General features: G+C 22.6%; 3 protein-coding genes across 3 annotated transcripts; 2 read left to right on the top strand and 1 right to left on the bottom strand.

The window, feature by feature from the left end:
- The first annotated feature begins 191 nt into the window (after nucleotides 1-191).
- On the top strand, nucleotides 192-3,241 carry LOC129606378 (protein regulator of cytokinesis 1-like). Its single transcript, XM_055516682.1, has 8 exons — nucleotides 192-345; nucleotides 415-611; nucleotides 732-1,119; nucleotides 1,207-1,647; nucleotides 1,706-2,128; nucleotides 2,213-2,360; nucleotides 2,450-2,584; nucleotides 2,829-3,241. Exons 1-8 carry the CDS (start codon nucleotides 323-325, stop codon nucleotides 3,102-3,104), a joined length of 2,031 nt encoding a protein of 676 aa, XP_055372657.1. The 5' UTR covers nucleotides 192-322; the 3' UTR covers nucleotides 3,105-3,241.
- Nucleotides 3,242-4,645: 1,404 nt separating this feature from the next.
- On the top strand, nucleotides 4,646-7,667 carry LOC129606379 (coiled-coil domain-containing protein 22 homolog). Its single transcript, XM_055516683.1, has 8 exons — nucleotides 4,646-4,808; nucleotides 4,900-5,040; nucleotides 5,128-5,158; nucleotides 5,391-5,529; nucleotides 5,604-6,541; nucleotides 6,622-6,752; nucleotides 6,812-6,977; nucleotides 7,052-7,667. The coding sequence occupies exons 1-8, from the start codon at nucleotides 4,759-4,761 to the stop codon at nucleotides 7,319-7,321; spliced, it is 1,866 nt and encodes a 621-aa protein (XP_055372658.1). The 5' UTR covers nucleotides 4,646-4,758; the 3' UTR covers nucleotides 7,322-7,667.
- Nucleotides 7,668-23,834: 16,167 nt separating this feature from the next.
- Nucleotides 23,835-25,171, bottom strand: LOC129606412 (ras-related protein Rap-2b). The gene is made up of 3 exons (XM_055516736.1): nucleotides 25,037-25,171; nucleotides 24,804-24,921; nucleotides 23,835-24,262 (listed from the first exon to the last, which is right to left on the bottom strand). The coding sequence occupies exons 1-3, from the start codon at nucleotides 25,109-25,111 to the stop codon at nucleotides 24,102-24,104; spliced, it is 354 nt and encodes a 117-aa protein (XP_055372711.1). The 5' UTR covers nucleotides 25,112-25,171; the 3' UTR covers nucleotides 23,835-24,101.
- Between the last annotated feature and the right edge of the window lie 558 nt (nucleotides 25,172-25,729).

Raw genomic sequence — 25,729 nt, 5'->3', positions numbered from 1 at the left:
CTGATTTTCCTAAGTTGAAATTTTGACGTGTCATAGTTCGTGACTAGTGGAGCCTGCAAGTAATAAGTAAAAAAGCCCAATAAATATTACAAACAAATAAAATGTTGCCCAGTAACCATATACAATAATTTTTAGTTTGTATTTCAATTTTCAAAATATAGATCAACGGACATTCACGTCATTTACTTGGTTTAAGTAGTTGGGTTGTGGGAATGTGATCTTGAATCTTAAAACAAAAAAAAAATCAAAATATTAGAACATAATTTAATTTTTAATTTACATACTGTTAAATTCTATAATAATATATATATATTAAATTGAAATGGAATCTTTCAATGAAGCTGAGTAAGAAAAAAAAATAAAAGTTTTACTCAAAATAAGAAAAGTATAAAGAATTACTTTTCTTTTTTGTAGGGCCCGCGTAATTGAAGAAGTACAACAATTATCTCTAGATACTACTGCGACTCTGAGACGGCTATGGATGGAGACTTTTGATTTGACTACATGTGAGATGAATATAAAAAAACTACCTGAGCATGTTAAACTATTTTATGATGAAATAATTCAAGAAACAAAAGATAGACAAGAAATTATTCGTAATTCTATAAAAGGTAAGCGTTTAACTGTAATTAAAATAAATATCAAGGTTGGTATAATATGTAGCGGCTACAATGTGTACTGAACTGGGTTTTGAAAAAACAATGAAAAAGTACTGTTTTATTGTGTTGTAGATTTACATGATGAAGCTTCAAATCTTCGGAGATTGCTAAAGGTTGATGTGACGTTAAGTCCTCAAAAAAATGTTCCGCTTTATATCGTGCAAATACGTTTAGATGAGAGATTACAAGAGCTTCGAAATCAATTGAAAAAACGTAAAGATCAAATTGTCGAGCTTCTTCTTGAACAAGAAATTCTGTGTGAAGAATTATGTGAAAATCCTCGGCCATTACTTGATGATCCTCTACCAACAGAAGATGAACTGGCTGATTTCCGATTGCATCTTGATACATTAAAAGGAGAAAAAAATAATCGAATATACCTAATGGCAAGTTATCGTAAGGATATTAAATCATTTATGGAGGAACTTGAAATGCCAATTAGAACAGATGAAGAAGAATAGTGAGTTTTTTTTTAGCTATATGATTTACTTTTTTATTTAGTAATTGTTCTAACTATAATTCTATTTTATATAAATCATAAATGTAGCTTGATAAATGACAGATCACTTGCACTGTCACAGTATAATATAAACCGTTTAAAGGACTTACGTGAACAATATATAAATCAAATGGAGGAAACACGAGAGTCGATTGATAGTATTAAAAAAAAGCTGGAAAAAATTTGGGATTGCATTAATGCAAGCCCTAAAAGACGGGCCAAATTTTCTAAATATACTGGTTATTCACAAACCACTTATGACTTTCTATACAAAGAATTAAATCGCTGCGAGGCTATTAAAAGGCAAAACATTAAATTTTTTGTTGATAAATGTCGCCAAGAAATAGTTGAGTGGTGGGAAAAAACTATGAAATCAGATGCAGAACGCTCTAGATTTACACATTTTACAAACGATTGGTATACCGAAGATTTATTGGCTCTGCACGAAATTGAACTAGAAGAATTAAAACGATTTTATGAAGATAATGAGTACGTAAAAATAATATTTTTGAAGCAAAGCTTGAATGTTTTTCTTTTTTTTTGATAGGCAAATATTTAACTTAATTAGAGAGAGAAGTATATTGTGGAATCGCATGGAAGCTTTAGAGGATAAAGCTCTTGAGCCAGGTCGTTATAATAATCGTGGTGGTCAGCTCCTAAAAGAAGAAAAAGAACGGAAAACCATATCAAACAAACTTCCGAAAATTGAAGAACAATTAAAAGAACTAGTAGTGCAGTATGAGATGAAAAATGGTCGCAAATTTACAGTTTTTGGGGATGATATTTTAGAAATAATCAGGTTGAAATGGGAGGAGAAAAAAACAAAAAAGGAAAAACAAATGAGCGCTCGTAAAAATGCAGCCACGCCAACACAAAGCAGAAATATGTCTGTTCGTACTGCTTTATCTGTTCCGAGTGGAATGACTAGAACATTATCTGCAGCAAAATTGGCAGTAGGCACTTTTAACAGGTATCTTTTGGAAAATGTTTAGATACTACTTGTGTTTTCGAAAGCTGATATAAATTATTGATCCATTGCTTTTTATATTTTAAGTTCTAGCAAAAGAAAATTACCGTTTAACGAAAAGTTGTTACCTTCATCTAAGCGCAATTTGGTTTCAGAACTGGAGGCTTCGAAAACTCCATTTAAAGCCCCCTTAAAAAGATTAAAGCCTGTAATTGGAACAACTATTAGAAGAAAGGTATATATCAAATTAATGTGTATATGGAATATTTCATTTTTTACATAACGATTAAAATTTACTTAATTTTTACCTTTTGCAACAACTAGTCGGCTCGTTTAAGTAATAATAAAAAGCGTCGTTCCAAGAATAAATTAATGAAGGAGGATTTGCCGCCTAAAATAAAAGTAAATGATGTAACTACCTACTCTTCATCCGAAGCTACAAGTTATGATTGTTTTGAGGTATTAAATACTCAACTGATTTGATCAATTAATTTTTTTGATCAGATTTTGACTTTCCTTCTGTAAACTATTATCTCTAAGAATATTTTTTTTCTTTCATTTCAATATTTTGAATTTATTTTTCAAACAAAGTTTAGTAATGCATAGTTTTTTTATACCAACAGCTGAAAATTTAGTTCTTATAAAGATTATAGACCTATTCAAGACTATTTTTATTAAATATAAATTATTTGAAATTACTTAGGAATATATTTTACCAACAAGTAGATCATCGATAATGCACAGCAACGAGAGTACAATATCGATGCGTCGGAAAAGAGGAAATATTGAGAACACAACTATAAATCGAAAGAATGCATCCGCAATTTTAAAATTAGTAGCAACACCATCAAAATCAAATGTTACTGGGCAAATTTCTCTTATTAACAAAAAGGAAATACGGAGAAATCGAGCTTTATCGCCAGTCAGTACAAGCAGTAGCAAAAAGTTGACAACAAAAAATTTACCAATTATAATTTAAAATTCAGTTATCACGCTTATTAAAATATATTATCTGTTAAATTTAGTAACTTATGTATGTTTTTTCGTATTTTTTTATTAACGAGTTTTTGTAGTTATATTGTCATTTAGTCACTTTTCAAAACAGATTAATTAATTTCAGTTTTATGATATATAATTAATAAATGAACGTGAAAATTTTCGATTCTTTCATTTTGGAAACGTTACATTTGTGTATATATGTATGTATGTTTAAAATGTAATATAAAATAGTTATCGATGCTTAGCAAATATGTAAAAAAAAATTAAATTTTTGTTTAACATAAAAATAAAAAAAAAACGGTGCTTTGGTGACGGATTATAAAAGATTAATTAAAATTTGTTTTCACATCTTTTCAATAAAGTTTAAAACTCAATAATTTAATAGGTACCAGGGGACTAGGAAATATATGGTATGTATATTTCAAAGAAGGGGGAAATCTGTATTTATGAACATTAAGTTGTTAAAATTACAACTGATAATTTAAAATGTACATTGGAGTTTTAAAGCTTCAAGGTTGTAAGTCTAAGAACTGAATTTTCAGTTGTTAGAGTGCAGGCAGTGTAAAATTTTTTTTTTCATCAAAATTAAGGATGCTTACGCTTAAGCAAGAATACAAATTCTTAAAAAATTTTTAAATAAGTTAATGAAATTTTTGAATCAACCAGTGAATGAAACGACATCATTCCAGTTACAAGTTAAGCAAGACAACCCTCATGAATTCCGTTCGTAGCCCTGAAATTTCGATTTACCAAAATTCTACTCCGAAATATTTTTTAGTGTCTTAAAATTATAAAAAAAGTATTTTGTCAATTAAATCTTATTGGCAATTTAAACATAAATAAATATCTTGTATACTCTGGGAATTTCCTATTTTTCGTTTATTTAAAGTTTAATTTTAACATAGAACCTACAAATTTAAAAAACGGGGAAATATTTTTACATAATAGGTTCTTTGTCACAAAAAAATTAATATGAGAAAAAATGAGGGGAAGCCAAAAACTACTTTTCGCCAAAGAAAAAATAAGTGAATGATAAAAATTTGTATCATTAATTTTTTATTTTCAATGGCGACACCGTACCGTTTCTTTTCATTTGAAATTACAATGCCTATATTCTCTATGCTTATTCTTAGTAATGCCTATTCTGATGCCTATTCTCAGTAAAAAATATATTTCACGAATATTATGCTTTACTAAAAGTACATGATTTATTCGATATTTAGTAAATAAAATTATAAAAAATAATGGCCCTTATTATGAAAAACATAATATATCATACGATACACGATATTTCTGACAGAGTTGCTATTAGAATTATCGTATATTGTACAATGTATTTTTTTCATAATAAGGGCTAATGGCAAAAAGAATATTGTATTGCAACTTAAAAAAAAATGTACAAGATGTCGCTAATGAACGCTAATTTTGTTTGATGCGGTTGACTCATGTCAAAATTTTTGGCAATAAGGTTCTAATCATCAATAAAATGTCAATTTGACATTTAAATCGACCTAAGAAAAATAAATAAAAAAAGTGTATTATAATTTTGTGCAAATAAATGTTCAATTTTAAAATATTTTTTTTTATTATTATTTAAATTAGAGTAATATTTTTAGATTTTTATTTATTAAACAATGGATGAAGTAGATAACATAATAATTCATTCCCTAAAACAAATAGGATGGTAAGATTTTCGTAAAGTACTTTAAATTTAGTTGATAATAATCAAGTTGACACCCCTTTCAATACCAAAAAAAAATAATTTTTTATTATAGTAATATAGATGATGATGTGATAAGTTTATCAAGTTTTTCGCCCGAACTTCTTGTAGAGACCGTATCAAAATGCTTACAATTGATAAAGCCTAGTTCCAATTTGCCAAAAAATTTACCATCAAATATGGCACAGAGATTTAGGTGAGAAATTTTAAAATTATTTACCCAATTAAAAGTTTTTTTGTAACATCATTTTTGAAATAATTTAATTTTGGTTTTATATTATAGTGTGTCATCAACACTTGCAGAAGCAGTTCAGGTATGTCTATCCATGATTATAGTACCTACCTACATAAAAGAAATAGCTAAAGACACTTTATGTATTGATTTTTTTCTTAACACTGTTTAAAAACAATACATGTATATATTCTTAATTTTTCAATAATTCAGAATGTATTTCTTTTTATTTTGATATTTTATTTTTATATTTTATAATATTTTGGGAGAAATTTAATGTTTAATTATAGCAAAATTTTACTATTTTATTTTAGAGTGTTGGTTTTCGTGGTGATATAGGCTACCAAACATTTCTTTACTCAAATGTTACAGAGGTTAGGCGAGTTTTTATGTTCCTTATTGAACGTTTGCCAAAAGAAACGGAAAAAATGCCTATAAGTACACAACCACTTGGTAAGCTCTATCAAATATAACGGCATTCCAGAATACAGCAAAATTATGTTTAAATTTTTATTTCAAATTTTTAGATAAGCTAACCCAAATAGAGCACGAAATTTATTATAATATGCGTATTCAACTGAACAGTCCATGGGTACCTTCTTATTGCAATAAATATGGTATTCGACATTTTAATACAAAAATTTATTCTCTCAACTCAAGTGGAGCAAAATTTAAGCCTCAATTAAATATAAATATTCCGAATCAATTAGATAAAACTAAAGAAGTTATTCCACCCGAACTAAGTAATTATTGGTTGAAACGTTCGCCTAATATATTTCAACAAACAAATATTTTAAATATATGTCCAACAGTCATACACAAAAATGATCTCGATTGTTATTATGATAAAAATGAAAATAGTGTTAATGTTTATGATCGTACTGAGGAATTGTTGCAAAAAATTATTTCGAAACGTAAAAATTACGTTATACCACAAAAGATTAATACCACATCCGAGAATTTGATTGATAATAAGTTAACAATACATAAAACTCAAAGTGATAGTAAATTACTAAAACAACAAGCATCAACATCTAAAATGGTGCAATCATCATCATCATCACCATCATCGACCCATAAAGTATTAAACAACAATCAAAAAGAAAATGTCAATTTAATTAAGCCATATAGTCCATTAGAAAGTTTAAATTTAGATGTAGAAAAATTAAAAAAATCAATTGACGATTTGTTAGCGAAACGGAAGGAAATTCAACAAGAATTAACACAAATGAAACAAGTTCGTGTTGAACATGAGGCACAATTATCTGAAATTCAAAGCGAAAGGAAGATAAAAGAACGCTCCAACATATTATTGGAAAATCCCGATGTTAATATTGCCAAAATGGAAAGTATTATTGCTGCAACAAACGAAAGATTGAAAAAATTACAATTGCAATGGGAAGAACATCGTAAACCGTTAGTAGCTGCATTGGAAAAATCTAGAGCAAAAAATGCAAACGTGAATGTAATTTTATTTTTTTTATTTTGAATACAGAGACAATAAAAAAATTTTTCTATATTTAAAATTTTTCATATTTTTTTTAGTCGCAAGTAATGGACCAAATTAGAAATATTAGAGATAAACAATCAGAATTAGCTGAAGACTTGAAACTGAAATCAACACTTCATTCGCAATTAGTTGTCCAATTAGCAAATATAGATAAAACTGTTAGTCGGTAAGTTTATTTTTTTAATTTTACATTTTGTGCTTAATTTAGTTAACTATAAATTTAAGAAACGCTTATACAACTCGAATATTAGAAATTGTTGGTAATATTAGGAAGCAAAAAAATGACATTGATAAAGTTCTTCGTGATACAAGAGAATTACAAAAACAAATAAATAATATAAGTGGTCAATTGGATCGTCAATTTACTGTTACTGATGATTTACTTTTTAAAGTAAGTATTATTTTAAGATTTTTATATACTGAAGTTAAAGAACGTGAAGTTAAAGAAAAATTGTTATGTTTTAGACTGCCAAACGTGATGAATATTCAAAAAAAGCGTATAAACTATTAGCAACATTACATTCGGATTGTAGTGAATTAGTTCGCTTAGTACAGGAAACTGGTTCTGTAATGCGCGAAGTACGTGATTTAGAAGACCAAATTGAAAATGAGAAATCACGTAATGTATCAAACAATTTAGAAAAAATAACGTATGATATTAAACAGATGGAGAAGTATAGTAAAGATTTACAGGAACAAATTCGTAAGGTTGAAAATCAAATAACACAGGGTTAGGATTATTATGTACATATATATATAAATAAAATGTAATTAAAACAGAGAAAAATATAAACATATTTTAAATTTTGTTTGGAGTTACAAAAGAATTAAAAAAGATAAGTTGAAAAACAAAAACGAGGGTAATTACGAAAATATGTTAATTAAATTATTACTAAATAGAAAAAAATTTGTTTAAAGGGCCTTGTTAAAACAAAAATTGTAAAATTTAACTTTTATATTATATGATAATTTTTTGAATGAAAGAAGACATTCCTTAAAAAATTCATGCTATTCTAATCAGTTTGGTAAACTATTTAGTACGTCTTAAAAATATCTTTTTATACATATATTTACTTTTTTGTGTCAGGATTAAATTTTTAATAAATTATCAAAATTTCAATTGAGAATATGATTTTAAAAAACTATTACAAAATTGAATAGAAAATTTCCAATTTCTGATAGAATTTAACATTTTCATTTAATAATCTAATTAGATTATTACACTAAAGTTTTAAATTCCTGAAAATTTATCAAATGACTTACTTTTCAAAAAATACTTTTTTCATTCATTGGTAATATGTGCAAATACATACATATGTATATTTAAATTATTTAAGAAAAAATTAAAATTATTGCTGATTATTATTAAAATTTAAAGACTTTGTATTATAAAATATTAAAGGACAAAACGCACGATAACTTTTATACAAACAATAGTGTTAATTCCTTTTGCCCACACTTATAATAATTTCTTGTTTTGAAGTTTATATATTTTTTCCTTTTTTATTTAATACATTTTTGTTTTGTACAAATGCAAAATCTAGCTTATTTTTACTCAGGTAAATAATTAGTAGCTCAAATTAGAGAATAGCATATAACTTTTAAAAAATACTTTAAAAAAAAATAAGATTAAATTATTTAAGAAAGAAATAAATCGTGTCATTTGTAATACAAACATGTTTAAATTTTTGCGTTATTAAAAGTAAATTACAGAAATATTAATATTCTATTAACTCTAACCTAATTTATTTTGAAACTAAAGATTCGTCTTGAATATTTTTCATTGTTTTCATTGATAATAGTATATTTAAATATAGGTGTAAACGATAATGTCAAATGTTGGTCGACAAAAATCGCATCTGGCGGTCACCATTTGGCAATTAACAATTTATATTTCAATGCTCGTAACTTACATATCAATGCTCGGATGCAATTTTTGCATGCAATCGTTAGACAACTGCTTTGGCAACAAATTATTTTTGAATTGAATATTTCAAAAATTAAAAAAAAAAACTTATCTTTTTCAAAATTTTCAATTAAGTCAGCAGTTGAAATTCTTATATTACACAAATACCATTTAAACAATCTGGCTGATAATCGAAATTATTAATTTCATTGACAATTGTTTTTTGCTTTGTCGGTTACACAACAAATGCACAAACCTGTTGACAACATTACAAGTTACAATGCTTTCTGCTTAACTGCAAAATCGATTAAGATGCAAAAGAATTGAACGCGCATTTTACATTGTCGGTTACGCCCTATATTGCTATGTATAAATCTTTTTGTTTCTTTAAATGTATAAATCAATTTCATCTATTAAAATAATTGTATTATAATATTTTTTTATATATTGTCATACTATTTATCCCAGAGATTTAAAAAAATTGAATTTATATTTTTCGTTATTTTGAAATAATCAAATATACTCTTAAATACAATCATTTTTATAATTTGAATAAAAAGAAAAAACAATTTTTTCAATTGGATAATCAATTAATAATTGTAAATTATCAGTAAGGGAATACAAGCAATTTTAAATCTAGCAACAACAAAAAGAAAAAAAAAATAATGAAAAAGGTTAAAAATAGAAGTAACCACATTTTTAACATAATTTTTAAGCGTTAAAATAATATTATTGAAAACGGTTAACTTTCTTTTAAAATATCTTTTTTAGTTTTAGTTTTAGTATTAGATTAATAAGAAATGATATTTAAATTTTGATATATTCAATCTGCAAATAATTAGAGAATAAAAACTAATTAAATATTTTTTAAAATAAATGCACCATTGAAAAGATTTAACTCGTTATTATAAATTATGATGAAATATTTAACCAAAATGCTTCAAATTTTCGTTATAAATAAAAAAATCACTAATTATGTCGCACAAGTTTTGTTGTATTAAAAAATAAAAAAAAAACAATGTATTACAACTAAACTAAAATCGTCGAATTAAATGAATATCTCTGTTCTACAATTTGAAATGTGGAAAGTTATTGCGTGCGTATTAAACTTAAAGCTAATGGTTAGCTAATATTTATTCTGTGTATATTTTAATACACGTTATTATGATTTGTAATCACTAAGTATAAGGTAATGTTATAAAAAAAATATGCATACTCAACTCTTTTATTTTGCTAGTTATTCTTTCTTATTCTTTTTTAAATAAAATTAATCATTTATTAATTTTTTTTAAGACTTACTGCGCAAAATACAATCAATAAGTACGCAATTTTATTTTAGATTACCTTTTTTTGTTTAAAAACTAAGATGCGTTAATATTTGTATAGCAATTTTATATAACATATTATAACAGAAGTCGCATTACGAACAGATTTTCCGATGATTTTAAAAAATTCTTTCTATTAATTTTTGTTAAAATTTATTAAATTTTAATGAAATTCTTTATATGCACAATTTGATAGATTATTTTATATTTCGGTTTGAATATTACTTATTATTTAAATATTTATTATTAAATAATAATATTTATTATTTAATTAAATATTAAATTATTAAATATTTTGAAAGGTCTTAAAATTTCATAAAAAGTTTAATGAAAAATTGTGAAAACCACGCAAATAATTTTGAAAACATTCCATTTTAAGCATACACATTTACTCTGAATTTATCACGTATATAATAACCAAAACCTCGATTTTCGTTGGTAACTGTACTAGTCCTTTATTAATTGGTTTTAGAATGAGAAATATTTCATGAAGAAATCAAAATTTTTTTAATAAAAAATGGATAAAACAATGTGTTTTAACAAGAATTTCATTTAAAAATAAACTAATTAAAATATTGTGTAAAGTTTACTGAATTGCCTAAGGCATTTTGCAAATAAATTTTTCAACTTCTCGAAAAAGACGCAATTTGAAAGGATGCAAAGCAAAGTTTTTGGGTATACATAACATCGTCGGTTAAAAAGCAGAAAGCACTAAGTGCATTTTTTGAGAATTCGGATTTCATAGATGAATTAAATCAGAATAATAAAATCATGCAAATCCAGAATATAGTTTATAAATCCAGAAATCAAAGAGACCAATCGAATTGCACTAATTGATTAGTTTTACAATTTTACGATTTTTTCAAATTTTACTCAAAACTAAGTTTCCTGACTTAATGCTTTCTGCTTTTTAACCGACGATATGTGTGCATAGGTATATAAAAAAAAAGATTCAATGAAACCTGATAAAGATTCGGTAATGTAATATTTTTCAGTGTGCAATATATTTCCAGTGTTATAGAATGAAAATTAAGCATATTAGAAATATATTTCAAAATTACATATCAAAAACCAAATTTATATTATGAATGAACAAGACAAAAAAAAAAATGGTGAATGAAATTAAAATTTTTTTTTGAAACGTTTGGAAATAAAAATTTTTCAATAATTTGAAAGAGAAATTTCGCTTTCTGTTTTATATTCGAAGTTTCGCCTTAAACATACTTAAATCAAATTATCCCTTTACAATTCATGAATGCTTCTTCTACAAAAATATATTTTTAATAATAAAACCTTTGAATTTTCCTGCTTTACCGATTTCGGTTTATTTATGTACATATATAATAATTAGATTTAAAAAAATATATATGTATCTTTTCATCATATTTTGCAAATAACTTTTTTAGAAATCAATTTCTCAGTAAGTACATTGATTCAACTAGAGTTTACTGGTACTATATGAAAAATAGGGCTAAATTTATAATGAGGTTAACAGTGTTTATTATAATATATTTATGAAGGTCTTATTATTTTTTGTTTAACAATAAATTAGCAGTTAACTATGTTTTCCACCAAATTTTTATATTCATATTAATTAAGGGCGATATAATGACTATGCGTCAAAACAAAAAAGAACACTTAGTGTCTACATCTCTAATACTCTAATAAAACAATAAATTTTTTAGTGATCCACATGTAAAAGGAAATTCATAAAAAAATTTAGAATGATCAGTGGTTTGTAAACGATTCCATGAAAGAAAATTTGTTTTTCGTTTCTCAAAATAAATAATAATTTTTCGTAACATAAGAAAATTATGATGTCGTTTGATTTTTCTTTTTAACGTGATTTGTTTTTTTTTAAATCCATTTAATTATTATTCAACAATGATTATTTCGCAACTATTTTAAATTATTTCAATACAAATATTAGTTTTTAATCTTTCATCTTGTGACGAGAATAAAACCAACAAACAAATTGTTTAGCTAAAAACACTAAACACTTTGAAAAAAATTTTTCCCTTCGAAAGAGGGAAGCCTCTACAAATATGATCTGGAATAATTATTTTTTACATAAATTTGAAAATAGATTGGAATTATATTTTGAAATATAAGCGCGATATTAATGCACCAAAAGCTTTTATTTAATATTGAGATTATTTTTTTTTTATTAATATTGTTTAGAAAATGGTATACTCGTACATATTAAGTTTTAGTTAATGGCCCAAAAGTTCTTATTTACTATTGCAATTAATTTTTTATCAAAATTTAATATAAAATAAAAAAAAATCAATATTTAATTATTTGCAATTTTATCACATCAAATTTGGTCTTCTTATCTTGCGTTTGCTTCTTTTGACCCGATCGGTGTGGTTAAAATCAGAAAGTTAAACATAATGACAATTTTTGGTGCTCCTATACTAGCCTTTTAACGTCTGCTACAACAGCTTTTAAACGTTCTTTAAAAAATAGATTAAATTTGTTGGAAGTAGATCAACATACGTTACCATTTAATTATTTTAATTAAATATAAACGCATATTTCGTAAATAAATAAAACGATGATGACAGTAAAACTTAAATAACCCCTTGGTTAATTTCTTTTAAAATCTAAAAGTGTAAATTTCTTTTAAAATAACATGAAAAATTAAAAATCGATTAGAAAAAGTAATTTGTTAATAAATAGGAAAATTTGAAAAAAAATAATAATAATTATGTAAATATTTACAAAATATCAAAAAGAAAAAAAAACAAACAATGCTTCAAATAAAAAGAAAAATTTATTATAAATATTAGAAATTAAGAATTTAGAATTGAAAAGCAAATAAAATTTAATGTAAAATAACTATACGAAAAGTAAAATGGAAAAAAGAAAACTATTTTTTTTTTCAACAATAATAAGAAAAATAAAATAAAATTACCAAAATGCTTATGATTATTTATATAAAATATTATATTAAATATTTATATAAAATATTATTGAAATGAATATATAAAATATTTAAAAATGTTAAACTAAGAATGACTGTAAGAGGATTTAAGGATATATAGAAACATACTGAGGAAAAAAAATGAAGTGAAAATATATACAAACATTTGTAGAGAAATTAAATCAAAATAAAAAAAAAAACAATTAAAAATTTTATAAATAAATTATCTTTGAAAAATTACAACAAAAAACTTCTTTTCTATTGCATAATTCAATCTAATGAAAGTCAATAAGACACAAAGGATGTGACCGTATATTTTACTCACCAAGTTAGAAGAAGATGAATCATACATGTCTTTCGGGTGAGAAGAATTTTTGCGTATCGCTTATTTCGTTTTTTCTAAAACGTATACAAAATTTAATCATTATTTATTCACTTTAACGTAGAAGGTTCTGTCGATAATTTGAGAAAAAATTTAAAAATCCAGTTGATAAAATGTGAAATTGGAAAAATCAAATATACATTAGAAAGAAGGAGAATTCTGATTTGAAAGTCAATAAAAAGTGAGATGAAGATGGAAAAACGTTAACAGCCTAATCGTGTATCTCGCTTACTTTTTATTCACTTTTAAAATTTGCTCCAGATATTTCATTTTTCCAATAAAATTACTCATTTTTCAATTAGATTTTTATATTTTTTTCTCAAATTATTGACTGAACGTCAAAAACGACACTTTCAAAAACAAAGTGAATAAATTTTGTATATACTTTAAAAAAATATGAGATACGCAATACCAAATAATTCTTTTTACTCGAAAATTACATTATACAAATATATAATAGTTATTTACTTTCTAAACATGTTGCAGAAATAGATATTTCTCGGATTATGGCTGCTGCCTTTTTAAACTTATCAAATTTTGAATAAAACTCTTAAAGGAGTTTTTGAGTGTATTTTTAATATTTATTTTATTTGAAAAACAAAAATTGTGTACAAACAACAGAATGTGATGTGATATAAACATGTGATCAGAATCTTTAAAATAATGAAAAAAAGCCGAAGAAACCAAAATATTTTTATGAATTTGATAGTAAGAATTAGCTCTGATTTGTGCTGTAAGAACATTTACAAAAAGAAGGATGTTTTTCATAATACGATATATATGTTCGCATTTCTAATTTTAAACTTAAATAACTTAGACAACAGAAAGACGCGGCATGCAAAAACTACAAATTTGACATTAGCAAAAAAAAAACTTTTTTTTATTTGTTCTAATATTGTCATCTTTGTTTCATTATTATTTGTTTAAAAAATAATTAATTTTTATCAAATAAATTCACTTGGAAATTTATAAAAAATATAAATAAAATTTAACAGAATTAGTTTTTAAAGAACTTACTATAACAAATCCTCTAAATCCGATAAAACTTTTTTTTAAGTACAGAAAAGTTTCCGCAGCAGTAAAATCAAAACTGGTCAAGTACTTTGTTGCTAAACATACTATACATTTAGTACTAAGTTAAAATTAGATTATAAAAAAAACTATAGAAAAGATATAAAGGAACACTATAGAAAAGATTTTTTCCCCTTCTTTACTTACCACTTTTTAATAATCAGAAAAAAATAAAAGCTTATTTAAAAGTATTAGTTTAAAAATCACCATTAGTTTTATTTTAATTGCTCATTCTCTAACGCAAAATACTATTATTATTATTATTCCGTACAATTTTTGGAATATTCTTATGAGTTTATTTAAGTTCGAGTAGGTTCTTTGTATTTATTCTTGGTGCTAAACTTCATGTAGCCAAAATTTCCATAGACTAAGAACCTTTTTTCATAAATTTATTATAATTTTTGTCTTTCTAATAACATTTTATCTCTTACAAGCTCTTTTACAAGGTAATTTTGAAATTGATATTTACACCCTTATTGTTAATCTCACTTGTAGAATTCTACAAATTTCATATAAAGTTATGCACACTGAGTTTTGAGTAATTATAAATCCCACTCGCAGAGATTATGAATCTGCAATGGCAACATTATTTTTCGAAGTTTCAAAATTGATATTTTATTACAACATTTAAATAAAAAAATAATTCACATTTCAAAAAACAATAGACAATCAAAAAAAAGAGGTGAATTAAAATGAATTCGTTTTCCTTCACGAAAATTTTAATTTAATATAAATAAAATAATTTCCTCTATAAATAAGAACCCAACAAATAAATAAGAAACCCAAAAAAGGCGGCTTTCGTTTATACAGTTCAAGAATTGTTCTAGCTTGTAGTACGTTCGAAAGTTCACGCTGCAATAAAGTACTTTTGTAAATTCAATCTACAAGAAATTTTAGAAATGTAGCGCTGACCCCTAGTATAAATTTTGTTGTTGCCTCATGAATTTTTTTTTTTTTAAATTTCAAAATGGCAAATTCAGATATTGCATGGTTATTAAAGTAAGTTTTCTTTACGTTTTCAAATCTTGTTGAAATTTCCTTATTTTGCAGTGAATTGGATGGCGCGAAAAGTATTGTGATACAATTTCATAAACAATGTCATTTCTGTTATTTTCGAACAACTGATTATTTAGAAGTTTCAGAATTTATAGATTGCGTAAACAACAACAACTTAGCTGTTAGTTTTTGCATACTGTTTAACGCTGCGACTTAGAAATTTTAGTTCTAAAGTAGAATTTTCAGAGCAGCTTGCATAAACTAAAACTCCCAAAATCAACCGATCACTCTTGAATACTGGCTTTCTGCATTTGAAAATTTTCATTAGTAGAATTTTGACGTTTATTTTCATTACGAATGTGATTCATAATTATTACTCTATTACGAATTTCGTAATATGCAATTTTTTATTACTTCAAAATATGAAATTCTTAATTTCTCGAAATTTTAGTACTACGAGTGAGATTTACAATAAGGGTGTCAATTAAGAATTATATACTTATTAAAGATTGTAAAGTAATTCAGATTTTATTTACTATTTCCAGAATGATGGGCTTCACAATGAAAAGTACTAGTCATAACTATATAGTCCAAGTCATAAGAAAATATTGTCTGCACCAAAATAACAATGAAGCAATTATAAAATACTTAAATTTTTCGAATTAAAAAAAATAGAACACAAAATATTTTTTTTTATCTATGTAATTTTACTTTTTTTATTTTTTTTTTTTTAATTTTTGTTTTTTATTCTAAAATATTGTATTACATTCATTTCTCAGTAAATATATATTTATATACAAAGATGAAAAAAAAAAAAAATTATTTTATTTATTTTTTTTTTCTTTTAAATTAAAACATAATATTTTTAAATGGTAGCTAAAAAATTGAAAGAGTGAAAGAGAGAGAGAAAAAGAAAAAAAAATATATAATATAGTTGTAATAATTAAACTTTTGTTGTAATTATAAATTTTATTTAATTAATTAATTCATATTTATTATTTTTGTTTTTATTTATTTATTTATTTATTTTTAACTACTAGAAATTGATTTTGTTTTTTTTTTTTAAACTTTATTTTTTTTTTTATTTGTCCCTTCATAATTATTTTTTTTTTTTGTTTATTTATTTTGACTGTTTTTAATTTGTTTTTTATTTTTTTTTTTAATTTTTGCCTTTTTTTCATTAATAAAATGATTTTTATAAAATAAATTCATTTAATCAATTTATAATAATTAATAATATATTTTAATATTAATAAACTTTTTACACTAAATTTATTTATTTTGTTTTTTTTTTATTTTATTTGTGTGTAATCTTAATTATATGAGACAAATTCATTAACTAAAAAGCAATTTTATAATGATTTTTATTACATATTTTGAAATATCATACAGATCAGAAGCCTTTAATAATATTTTCTAATTTTATATTATAAAAATAATAAATTATTTTTGTAAGTAACTCGTTAATCTCGTAATATTTAACATATATATTGTTTTTTTTTTTTGTTAATTTTGGTCCGCTACATACAAAAATTGTATAAAAAAAAACAATTTTTTACATAACCTTTCGCTTTATTAAATTTTTTTTTTTGTTTTCGATACCTCAATTAATTTGATTCCCCGAACTAATATGGTGACGACGAGTTTATTTATATTAAGATCACGAATGATTAATTTATTTAATAATATTTTCTCTATTAAAGAAAATTGTTTGTTAAACATTGAAATATTTAGTCAATAAGTCGTTTCATATAAGTAAGATTTAATAAAACAAAAAAAAAAGAACAAAAAACATTTAAAAAAAAATTTTTAAATTTTTTTTTTTAGAACGTACATACAATTTAAAACAATTAATTTAGGTATTATAAATGTTTTCTTTTTAATTAATTTAATAACACATAAAAATTTTTATTTATAATGATATTTTAAGTGAAGTTTTTTTTTTTGAATTATTTTAAAATTTAATTTAATCATAATTAATTCAAAAATTATTTTTTTATAATTTTTATTTTGTTTAATAAATTTTTTTTTCTTGTTTTCATAAATGCAATCAAAGAAATTTGCTAATTTTTAAAATTTAAAAAACCAAAAAAATCACCAAAAAAATTAATCAACCAAAAAGGAATAATGAAATTAATTTAAAAAAAAAATTATTTTATATTTTAAATAAGTATTAAAAATACATATAAAATTTTATTTGATAAATTTTTTATTAAAATTGACTAAAATTTATTTTTTTATACTTGCACATTATAGAGTTGTTGTTTTTTTGTTAAGGCAGATTTTCATTTATAAAATAAATTCATTTCTTAGAACAAAATATTTTAGAGCCATTACAAACATAGTTTTTAATTTTTTACTTCTCTTCTTTGCAGAAAACATAAGTAAAAGAATATGTCAAAACAATATTTTGACAATAATTAATATTAGAGATTTTTATAAAAGCGCAGTAGTAGAGTAATAACTGCAAAACACAATAGTGTAAAAATAGAACGTGTATAACATATATTGTACAACTATTCTATCAAATCACGTAAATTACGTAAAATACGTGATTTGATGATTATTACGTAAATTTAGAAATATTTGTTGAACAAACTAGATTTGCAACATTTGTTTATGAAGATAAAATATACGTGTAGCGCAGTTCTCGCTATATTTTGCGATATACTGCATTTATGAAAAGGTCTAATTTCATAGTTATGGAAAATATTGTATTTGTGTTCGGTAAAAGTAAAAGTATTTTATGGTATACTAGAAAAAAATATTCTGTAAAAGAATTTTATTTTATATTTCATATTTTATATTTATAAATAAATATAGAAATAAATGATAAAATATTGGTTAAAAAAACATGAAAATTTTAAAATTATTAAAATTTTCACCGAGGACAAGCATAAATTGTAAGTAATATATGTATTTAGAGGGAGAATATGTTGATAATTAATATTTTATTAATATAAAAATTAATTTAATATTATAATATTAATATTAGCCCTAAAAATTATTTTATTCGTATTAAAATTAAATGAAAATGAAAATCGACCTCTATAACAAAAATAAATTAATTGTTTCTTGTTTGATTTCAAAAAATTTTTCAAAAAATTTATTATGTTTTCTAACACTTTATTATTTATAATTAAAATATAAAATTTTAATATAAATATGGTCTTTTGCCTAATTTCTTTGATTTTAAAAATTTTGTGTTTGTTTTTTGAAAATGCATGAATATTTTACAGAAATTTAATTAGAAAAAAAAAAAATTAAGGTCGAAATCTTTACAAATAAAATAACAATAATAATTTATTTATATAAATTTTTTTTTTTTTGAATTTTAATTAAGTAAAATTATTTTAAACACATAAAGTTTTTAATTGATCATTTTGGGAAAAAAAGGCCTTTAAAAATTATTGTGCAGTCATTTTTCCCTTTGATCACATGTGTGTGTGTGTGTGGTTTTAACAAATAAAGATTTCGAAAATTTAGTTTAGTATATAATATTTTTTTTTACCAATTTTTTTTTCTATACATTTATAATATAATAATAATATTATATGTTAAAGAAAAATAACAATAAAAATAAATAAGTAGTAAATATTTAATGAAAAAAAAAAAATTTTTGTTTAAATTTTTACTAATGGTCAGCCCATTCTATTCTGTTCTATTCAGTTGGTCGTTCCACTTGACGTAATAGGCTGTCATTCAAAAATCTTGTAATTATTATCTTGTATAATATTATTATCTAGATAAAATTATGTATATAATTTCAAAATTTGAAATTCTATACTGGAAACCAAAATACTTCTCAATAATCATACTGGAAACATCAAGTGATACGACTAACAACACAATATGGGTGTTTATATAAAAAAAAATTTATAAAATATGCCAAAAAAATGCTGTATAAAAAAATACACAATTATAAATTTTATCCATAATTCAATTATGTAATTTTATGAAAAGTCTATAGTAAAACACTTGATACATTTATATATTTTGAAACTAGAAGATTACAAATACTTAAGCACGTAATTTTTGTTTATTTTTTTATGTAATCTTTATATATAATTTACAATTCCTGTATATTAGAACAAAAGAAAACAATTTTATTTTTAATGATATTAAAAGTTTTACAAAGATCAGATTAGGAGGATTTTCATTTATAATTTTTCAAAGAATTTTATTTTTTTTCAATTAAATTATGTTTTTTGTTTAGCTAAAAATATTCCTGTGTTATCGTATAAAATAAAAATCAAAAAAAAATTAAATTTAAATTTTTATGTTTTACAATTAACACGTAATTTTTAGCTAAAAATTCAGTCTTAATCAGATCTTATATATCATTTTTTCTAAATAATGCATTTTGTGTATATACCAGGCTTATTAATTTAAGTTTCATTTTAAGTTTTCTGTTCTATTTTTAATATCTGTTCTATTTAAAATAAATGCTCTTAGCAAAAGCAAAAATATTAAAATTTAATTTGAATTTCTTGAAAATCGCAATGGAAATCGAAAAATAATAAAATTAAAATTAAATTTATTAATTGACTATTTTATATTCAAAAAAATTATAAAATTTTTAAATAAACACATAAAAAATTTTTTTCTAAATTGCAAATTATTAAAATTAATTTGAGGGAAAATGGAAATTACAAAGATATTCAATTAAATGACTGAAATATTCAAATACTTGTTTTTTTTGTGGGTTTATTACATAATTTAAATGAAATAAAATCAAGGATATTTCTCGAGATTTGTTGAGTATGTGCAAGTAATTTATTCATTAGATTGTTTAAATCTTACTGTTTACCAATTATTCATTAGATTGTTTGAAATTATTAACTTTAAAAAAAAAATTAAGAGCAAGAACTTAAAATTACCATCAATTGTGTTGATAACATATTTTGAGAGCTATGACACTTATACGTCATGATATATTTGAATTAGGAATAATGACAAAATTGTAAACTGCAAAAAATTTAATTTTATTTCATTTGGATTGTGTTCACACATAAAATTAATTTTACGTTTTCAGCCATTTAATTAAATATGTACTTAGTTTTTTTCTTTTTTGCTTCAATTAAAATTGCTGATACGATCACCGAATCTTAACATTAAATTGGGCAAAATTTTTATTTTATAAATTTTACTGTATAATTTTCGTATTTATTTTTTAATAATTTTCAAAATATTTTAATTAATTGTTTAGCTAAAATCCAATTATTTTTCTTTTTTTTTTCAATATTATTAAATATTTATTATAATTTTTTTATTTTAATTACAAATTCAGTCATTGCATTTAAAAAAAAAAATTAATTATTTTGTTGCATAGAGCAATTTTACAAACTTATAACCCTAGATTAATTAAGCCAATTATGGAATTAATAATATTTTGTAGTAGATTTTCAGAAATCTTAATATGATTTGAATTAAAAATTTTTTATTTTAAATTTAAATCATATAAATCTTGAATATAAATAATTTTCAATATTCTTGGATAATTTTTTGGAAGATGAGTACGAACCCAACTTTTTTGTATCTTAATATTTAACAAAAAAAAAAACCAGAATGAATTTTAGCTAAATTATTAATATGAATGTAATTTTTAATGAATGTCCAGTTTATTAAAATTCAAAATATTTTTATTTTGATCTTGATAAAACCGAAGTATATTTTATCTACTCAATTTTTGTATAAATATATTATAGCGAAAATACAAAATATTATTTTTTATTTTTTATTCTCTTTAAGATTTCAGTCAATTTTATTTAAATTATTTTTTTTTAATGTTCTTGTATTCCAAAAGTTAATAATTTTTTTTCTAGATTTTCTTAAACATTTATGAATTTTACATATTCTCTGTAATTTATTCAATAATGTATATAGGCATATTTTTATATTATAAATTTAATTTAAAATTGAATTTGTATATTTAATTATTATGTTTTATTTATTTAATTGTATATTTTTATAATTACATGTTATAAAAGAATTAATAAAACAGAAAGAAAAACGAAACAGAAAGGAAAGTGGAATAAAAAAAATAAATTTCATTTAAATGTCAATTTGACTGATGACAATCGGCCTATTTACACGTGTAAATAGGCCGATATGTTGAGTGGGTGTACAGTACTTATTTCGTGCTTCTGACACCCCGTCTCCTGTAATTAAATTTTATTTTTGCGGGAGAGCCGGTGTCATAAGCATGAAGCAAAAACTGTAAATTCGCTTAGTTCATTCGTTTGTAAACAGGATCAATTTTTTAATTAAAGATTTTAATTTGTTTTTGGTTTTTTTGATAGACGTCAGATAATTTTGGTTTTTTTTTCAAATTTTTGCTTTTATTAATTTTTTTTCTTCTATGTATATTTAATTACACAAAATAAAATGAAAAATATGTTCATTTAATTTTTAGGCGTTTAATCCTAACATTCTAGATTTTTTTTTCCTGCACTTTCGCTGATTTTGTTTTTTTTTTTTTATAAATCCAAATTGAATATTTATTTATTAATTTTTTTTTTAATTTAAATTGTGTAAAGTTTTATTTAAATTTTATAATCTAATTATTTTCAAATCTATATTGTTTACATATATATACACATATGTACTTAATTCGTTAATATTTTTTTTTTATTTTATACTTTTTGGTAAAAAATATTTAATTTAGTATATTTCTTTACAAAATATATGATTATTATATGTATGCATGTATATATGTTTTTTTTTATTTTATTAATTAATTTTTTTTTTTTTTTCCAATATTGTTTTCTTGTATAAGGTGTTCTTTTTTTCTCATTATTTTTATACTTTTAATTTATTTATTTATTTATTTTTTTCTGAATTATTTATACTACACAATTATAAATTTAAATTAATTAATTATATTTTGGCGATTCTCATACTTTCATTATTGATTTTGTTATTCAGTTTACGCTTTTTCCACTTATAATCGGTTTTTTTTACTTTTTTTTTTGGTTTTTATTTTAATTTATATAATTTAATTATTTTCATTCAATATAAAAATATTACAAAATATTTATTAGATTATTATGTAAATTATCTATATGGAAATTTTTTTTTTTGAATTTGTGAAATACATTTGCTGTCATTTAATATGTATGCATGTGCACCGGCAAATTAACATTCACCCATATATTGTTCTCTTCAAAGACTCGTGTAATGAGGGTATTATTAAACAAAATTTTGTCCTGAGGGTAGTAATAAAATCGATTTTAAAATTTTTGAATAAATCGATTTTAAAATTACAACTGATGTGTTTAAGAGAGTGAACATAGATTTTTTGCAATTGAAAAGTTTTATTTGAAGAAAGCTCATAAATATGTGACAAGAAATTGAATAACTTTAAAGAGTTATTGTTAAAAATTATTAAAAAAAATTAAAATAATTTAGTAGTTAATATGCAACAATTATAATGTTAAAATTGATTTAAAATAATATTATTTTCAAATTTAATTAATAATAAGAACTCACAAAATTATCAAGCAAATTTAAGTTAAAATTTTCGAAAAAATTCGATGTTAAAATTTTTCTAATATAAGTAAAATAAAATATTTTTTCTATTATAAATATTAATCATATACTTTTATAATAATTTTGATATTTCATATTTGGTAAGTTTAATTGAATTTGCTTTAAATTTTTTTTTTATTTTTTTCATCTTATTCTAAAAGATATGTATACGTATGTATGTTATATAGTAGAGCTACAGATACATATATAGATTTCGAATTTAAATTATACACAAAAAGCTACAAAAAAAAACACATCTTGTAATTCAATTTAGTTGCCTTATGTACACATACATACAAGAATTTTTCTTTGTTTAAAATTATGTGTTATATACGCTCAATTTAAAATGCATTATAAAATTTTTACGGTCTTTCATTAATACAAAAAATTTATATGAAAATGCCATTTCTGATATTTTAATGTAATTAACAAGAAACATGTGGATTATCATATAGATAAACAGTGATTGACATAATAAGAGAAACAGGTTTTTTTTTAAAACATTTTAAGAGAACAATTATTGACATTATAAGAGAATTACTCTTATTTAAAAAGTGAATCAAATTCTTATTTTTCTTACAAAAAAAAAACATTTTTTTACACAATAATTAAGTAACAAATGCAAGTATTACAAAAAAAAATCAATTTTAATGAGTGAAAAATTATACGAGTACCATGCTCTTATATATATAAAATAAAATATTGCTCTCTTTATAAAAATTTACTCTATGGTATTATGAACTAGGTAATCAGTTTTGTTTGTTTTTTTTGTGAAAATATATTAAAATTAATTAATTAAATATTGTAAAAATTTTCGAGCTCATTATCAATTATTTCCAAATTTATAATAATTACTATTATTATTTATTTATTGTTCAATATATACATACTTGCGATTTTATTAAATATTTGTTATACGTATTACAATTTTTACTTTCACCATAATATTTTATAATATTTATATATTAAATATAAAATATTAAATTTACATTTCTATTTCTACATTAATATTTTATTTTCATTAAATTTTTATAAATTTTTTTTTTTATTTTTATTATTATTTTTCTTTATCAAATTTTTGTTTTTTTTTTTTTTAATTTCTTTAAATTATTTTTATGTTCTATATATATATACATATATTATTTTCAATTGTATTTATTTATTAATTATTTTTATTAATTAATAGTAAAATTTGTTTCATTTTTAAATCTTTATTTTTAATTTTTTTTTGTTTTTTCTTTACATATAATTATTTTATATAAAATATAAAAATTATAAAATAAAAAATAAAAAAAAAAAAATAAGAAAAAAATTATAAATTTAATTTTTTTTTTGTGTTCAATTTTTATTTTTAATTTTAAATTTTTTTTAATTTTTTTCTATAACAGTGTACAGCAATTGCAGTAACTTTTTTTCTGTCGTCTCTCTGATGACATATTCATTTCACGGACGATTGTTGCGAAAACTTCATTAACATTAATACGATCTTTGGCGGATGCTTCTATGAATGGGCATTCCCAAAGTTGTGCTAGGGCGTTTCCTTAAAAAAAAAAAAGAGTCAAAGTAATTTTTAAAATAAATTTCAATTTTCATGATTAAATATAATTTTATTTTATTTTTATATTGTCATTTGAGAGAGAAAGGACACTACAGTAATTGTAGTTATTAATATTCTAAATTCATAAAAGCATTACTGCAAAAATATGACTTGCGGTAGATATGCAATATATTTTTGACACTTTTAAAAATAGTAAAATTGGTCATATGACTTAAGTGCGCTGCACTAATTGAAATTTCATTAATTTGTTGATAATTTAGTAGTTGTCTATGAACAAACTTGATTTGCAACATTATTATATGTGAGCATGGCGCACTTTTTACATTTTATACTGCGATGTATTACGTTTGAGAAAAGCCCTATACATGTATTATCCGTATATAATAAATGTATATCGTTCACAGTACAAAGAAAAATCTTATTAAACATTTGATATGGAAAAATTTCATTATTAATTTTCTCTAACCAAATATTTCAGTGATAAACAATAAAAAAAAAATCATTAATAAAAGTGCGAAATTACCTTCCATTTTTGAAACTTCTCTTTGGCATTCTAAATCGAGTTTATTGGCGACTAGTAAAATTGGAGCTGGTTGACTACCTTTAACACGGCTAATCACATTTTTCATATTTGATATATCCTGCAAAATTAATAGAATTTGTACATATATATATAATGTTAATGAATATATTGCGGTTATTTGGATATTCGTTTAAATAAATCTAGTTTAAAGAGAGAAAAAGAAAGAAAATTACCTGAAATGTTTGGTGATTCGTTAAAGAATACATAACTATAAAGCCATGACCATTTTTTATATACAAATCTCTCATTGAGGCAAACTGTTCTGTACCAGCTGTGTCTAAAATTTCTAAAACACATGGTGAACCATCAACCTGTGAAATAAGTATGAAATAAAATAGATCATTAGTATATGAATTTGTTATAATGAGTAAGCAGGAAAAAAAAAATTTTATATTAGAAGCACAAAATAGCTTCGAGCACGCGATGTGTCTATAATATTGGGTATTTATTCAATATAATAAGTACAAATTTCAATAAAACTATTTTTATTAGTTTTCCTAAGGTCTTAAGGTGCTGTTCAAGGTTATAAAAATATCTTTTAAACAATCATTTCAAATGTGTTTCTATTAATATGTCAGAACTTCCTTCCTTTCCTTTGTCAGAACTTTGCTTCCTGTATTCCATTTTCTATGAAAAATTTTTAGTTAGTTTCAATGACAAATTCTGTTAGTTATGTCTTTATAGACATAGTCAAAAATCGGTGAAATTTTAATTTCCGCCCACTGATATTCCTGTAAAATTTCCGTGGCTCATTTTATTTAAAAACCAAAAGTGAGATATTAAATTTGAAGGAAATCTGTTTATTATTTCATTATATGGCCAAATGGACAAAGTAAACGAATGCAGAGACAAACAGACAAATAATC

Source organism: Condylostylus longicornis, unplaced genomic scaffold (genome assembly GCF_029603195.1).
Source record: "Condylostylus longicornis isolate FDR11 unplaced genomic scaffold, ASM2960319v2 ptg000018l, whole genome shotgun sequence".
In the NCBI taxonomy this organism is placed as follows: domain Eukaryota; kingdom Metazoa; phylum Arthropoda; class Insecta; order Diptera; family Dolichopodidae; genus Condylostylus; species Condylostylus longicornis.
Note: the sequence above shows the minus strand (reverse complement) of the source record. Positions and strands in the feature narration are given on the sequence as shown.

Bases quoted from the DNA above. Each gene is read 5' to 3' on its own strand.
- LOC129606378 (XM_055516682.1), top strand. From the start codon at position 323: ATGGAATCTTTCAATGAAGCTGA. The intron at 346-414 runs GTAAGAAAAAAA...TCTTTTTTGTAG, and splicing joins GAATCTTTCAATGAAGCTGA to GGCCCGCGTAATTGAAGAAG. The intron at 2,129-2,212 runs GTATCTTTTGGA...TTATATTTTAAG, and splicing joins GCAGTAGGCACTTTTAACAG to TTCTAGCAAAAGAAAATTAC.
- LOC129606379 (XM_055516683.1), top strand. From the start codon at position 4,759: ATGGATGAAGTAGATAACATAATAATTCATTCCCTAAAACAAATAGGA. The intron at 5,530-5,603 runs GTAAGCTCTATC...TCAAATTTTTAG, and splicing joins TATAAGTACACAACCACTTG to ATAAGCTAACCCAAATAGAG. The intron at 6,542-6,621 runs GTAATTTTATTT...TATTTTTTTTAG, and splicing joins CAAAAAATGCAAACGTGAAT to TCGCAAGTAATGGACCAAAT.
- LOC129606412 (XM_055516736.1), bottom strand. From the start codon at position 25,111: ATGAGAGATTTGTATATAAAAAATGGTCATGGCTTTATAGTTATGTAT. The intron at 24,922-25,036 runs GTAATTTTCTTT...TTAATTTTGCAG, and splicing joins CGAATCACCAAACATTTCAG to GATATATCAAATATGAAAAA. The intron at 24,263-24,803 runs GTAATTTCGCAC...TTTTTTTTTAAG, and splicing joins AGAAGTTTCAAAAATGGAAG to GAAACGCCCTAGCACAACTT.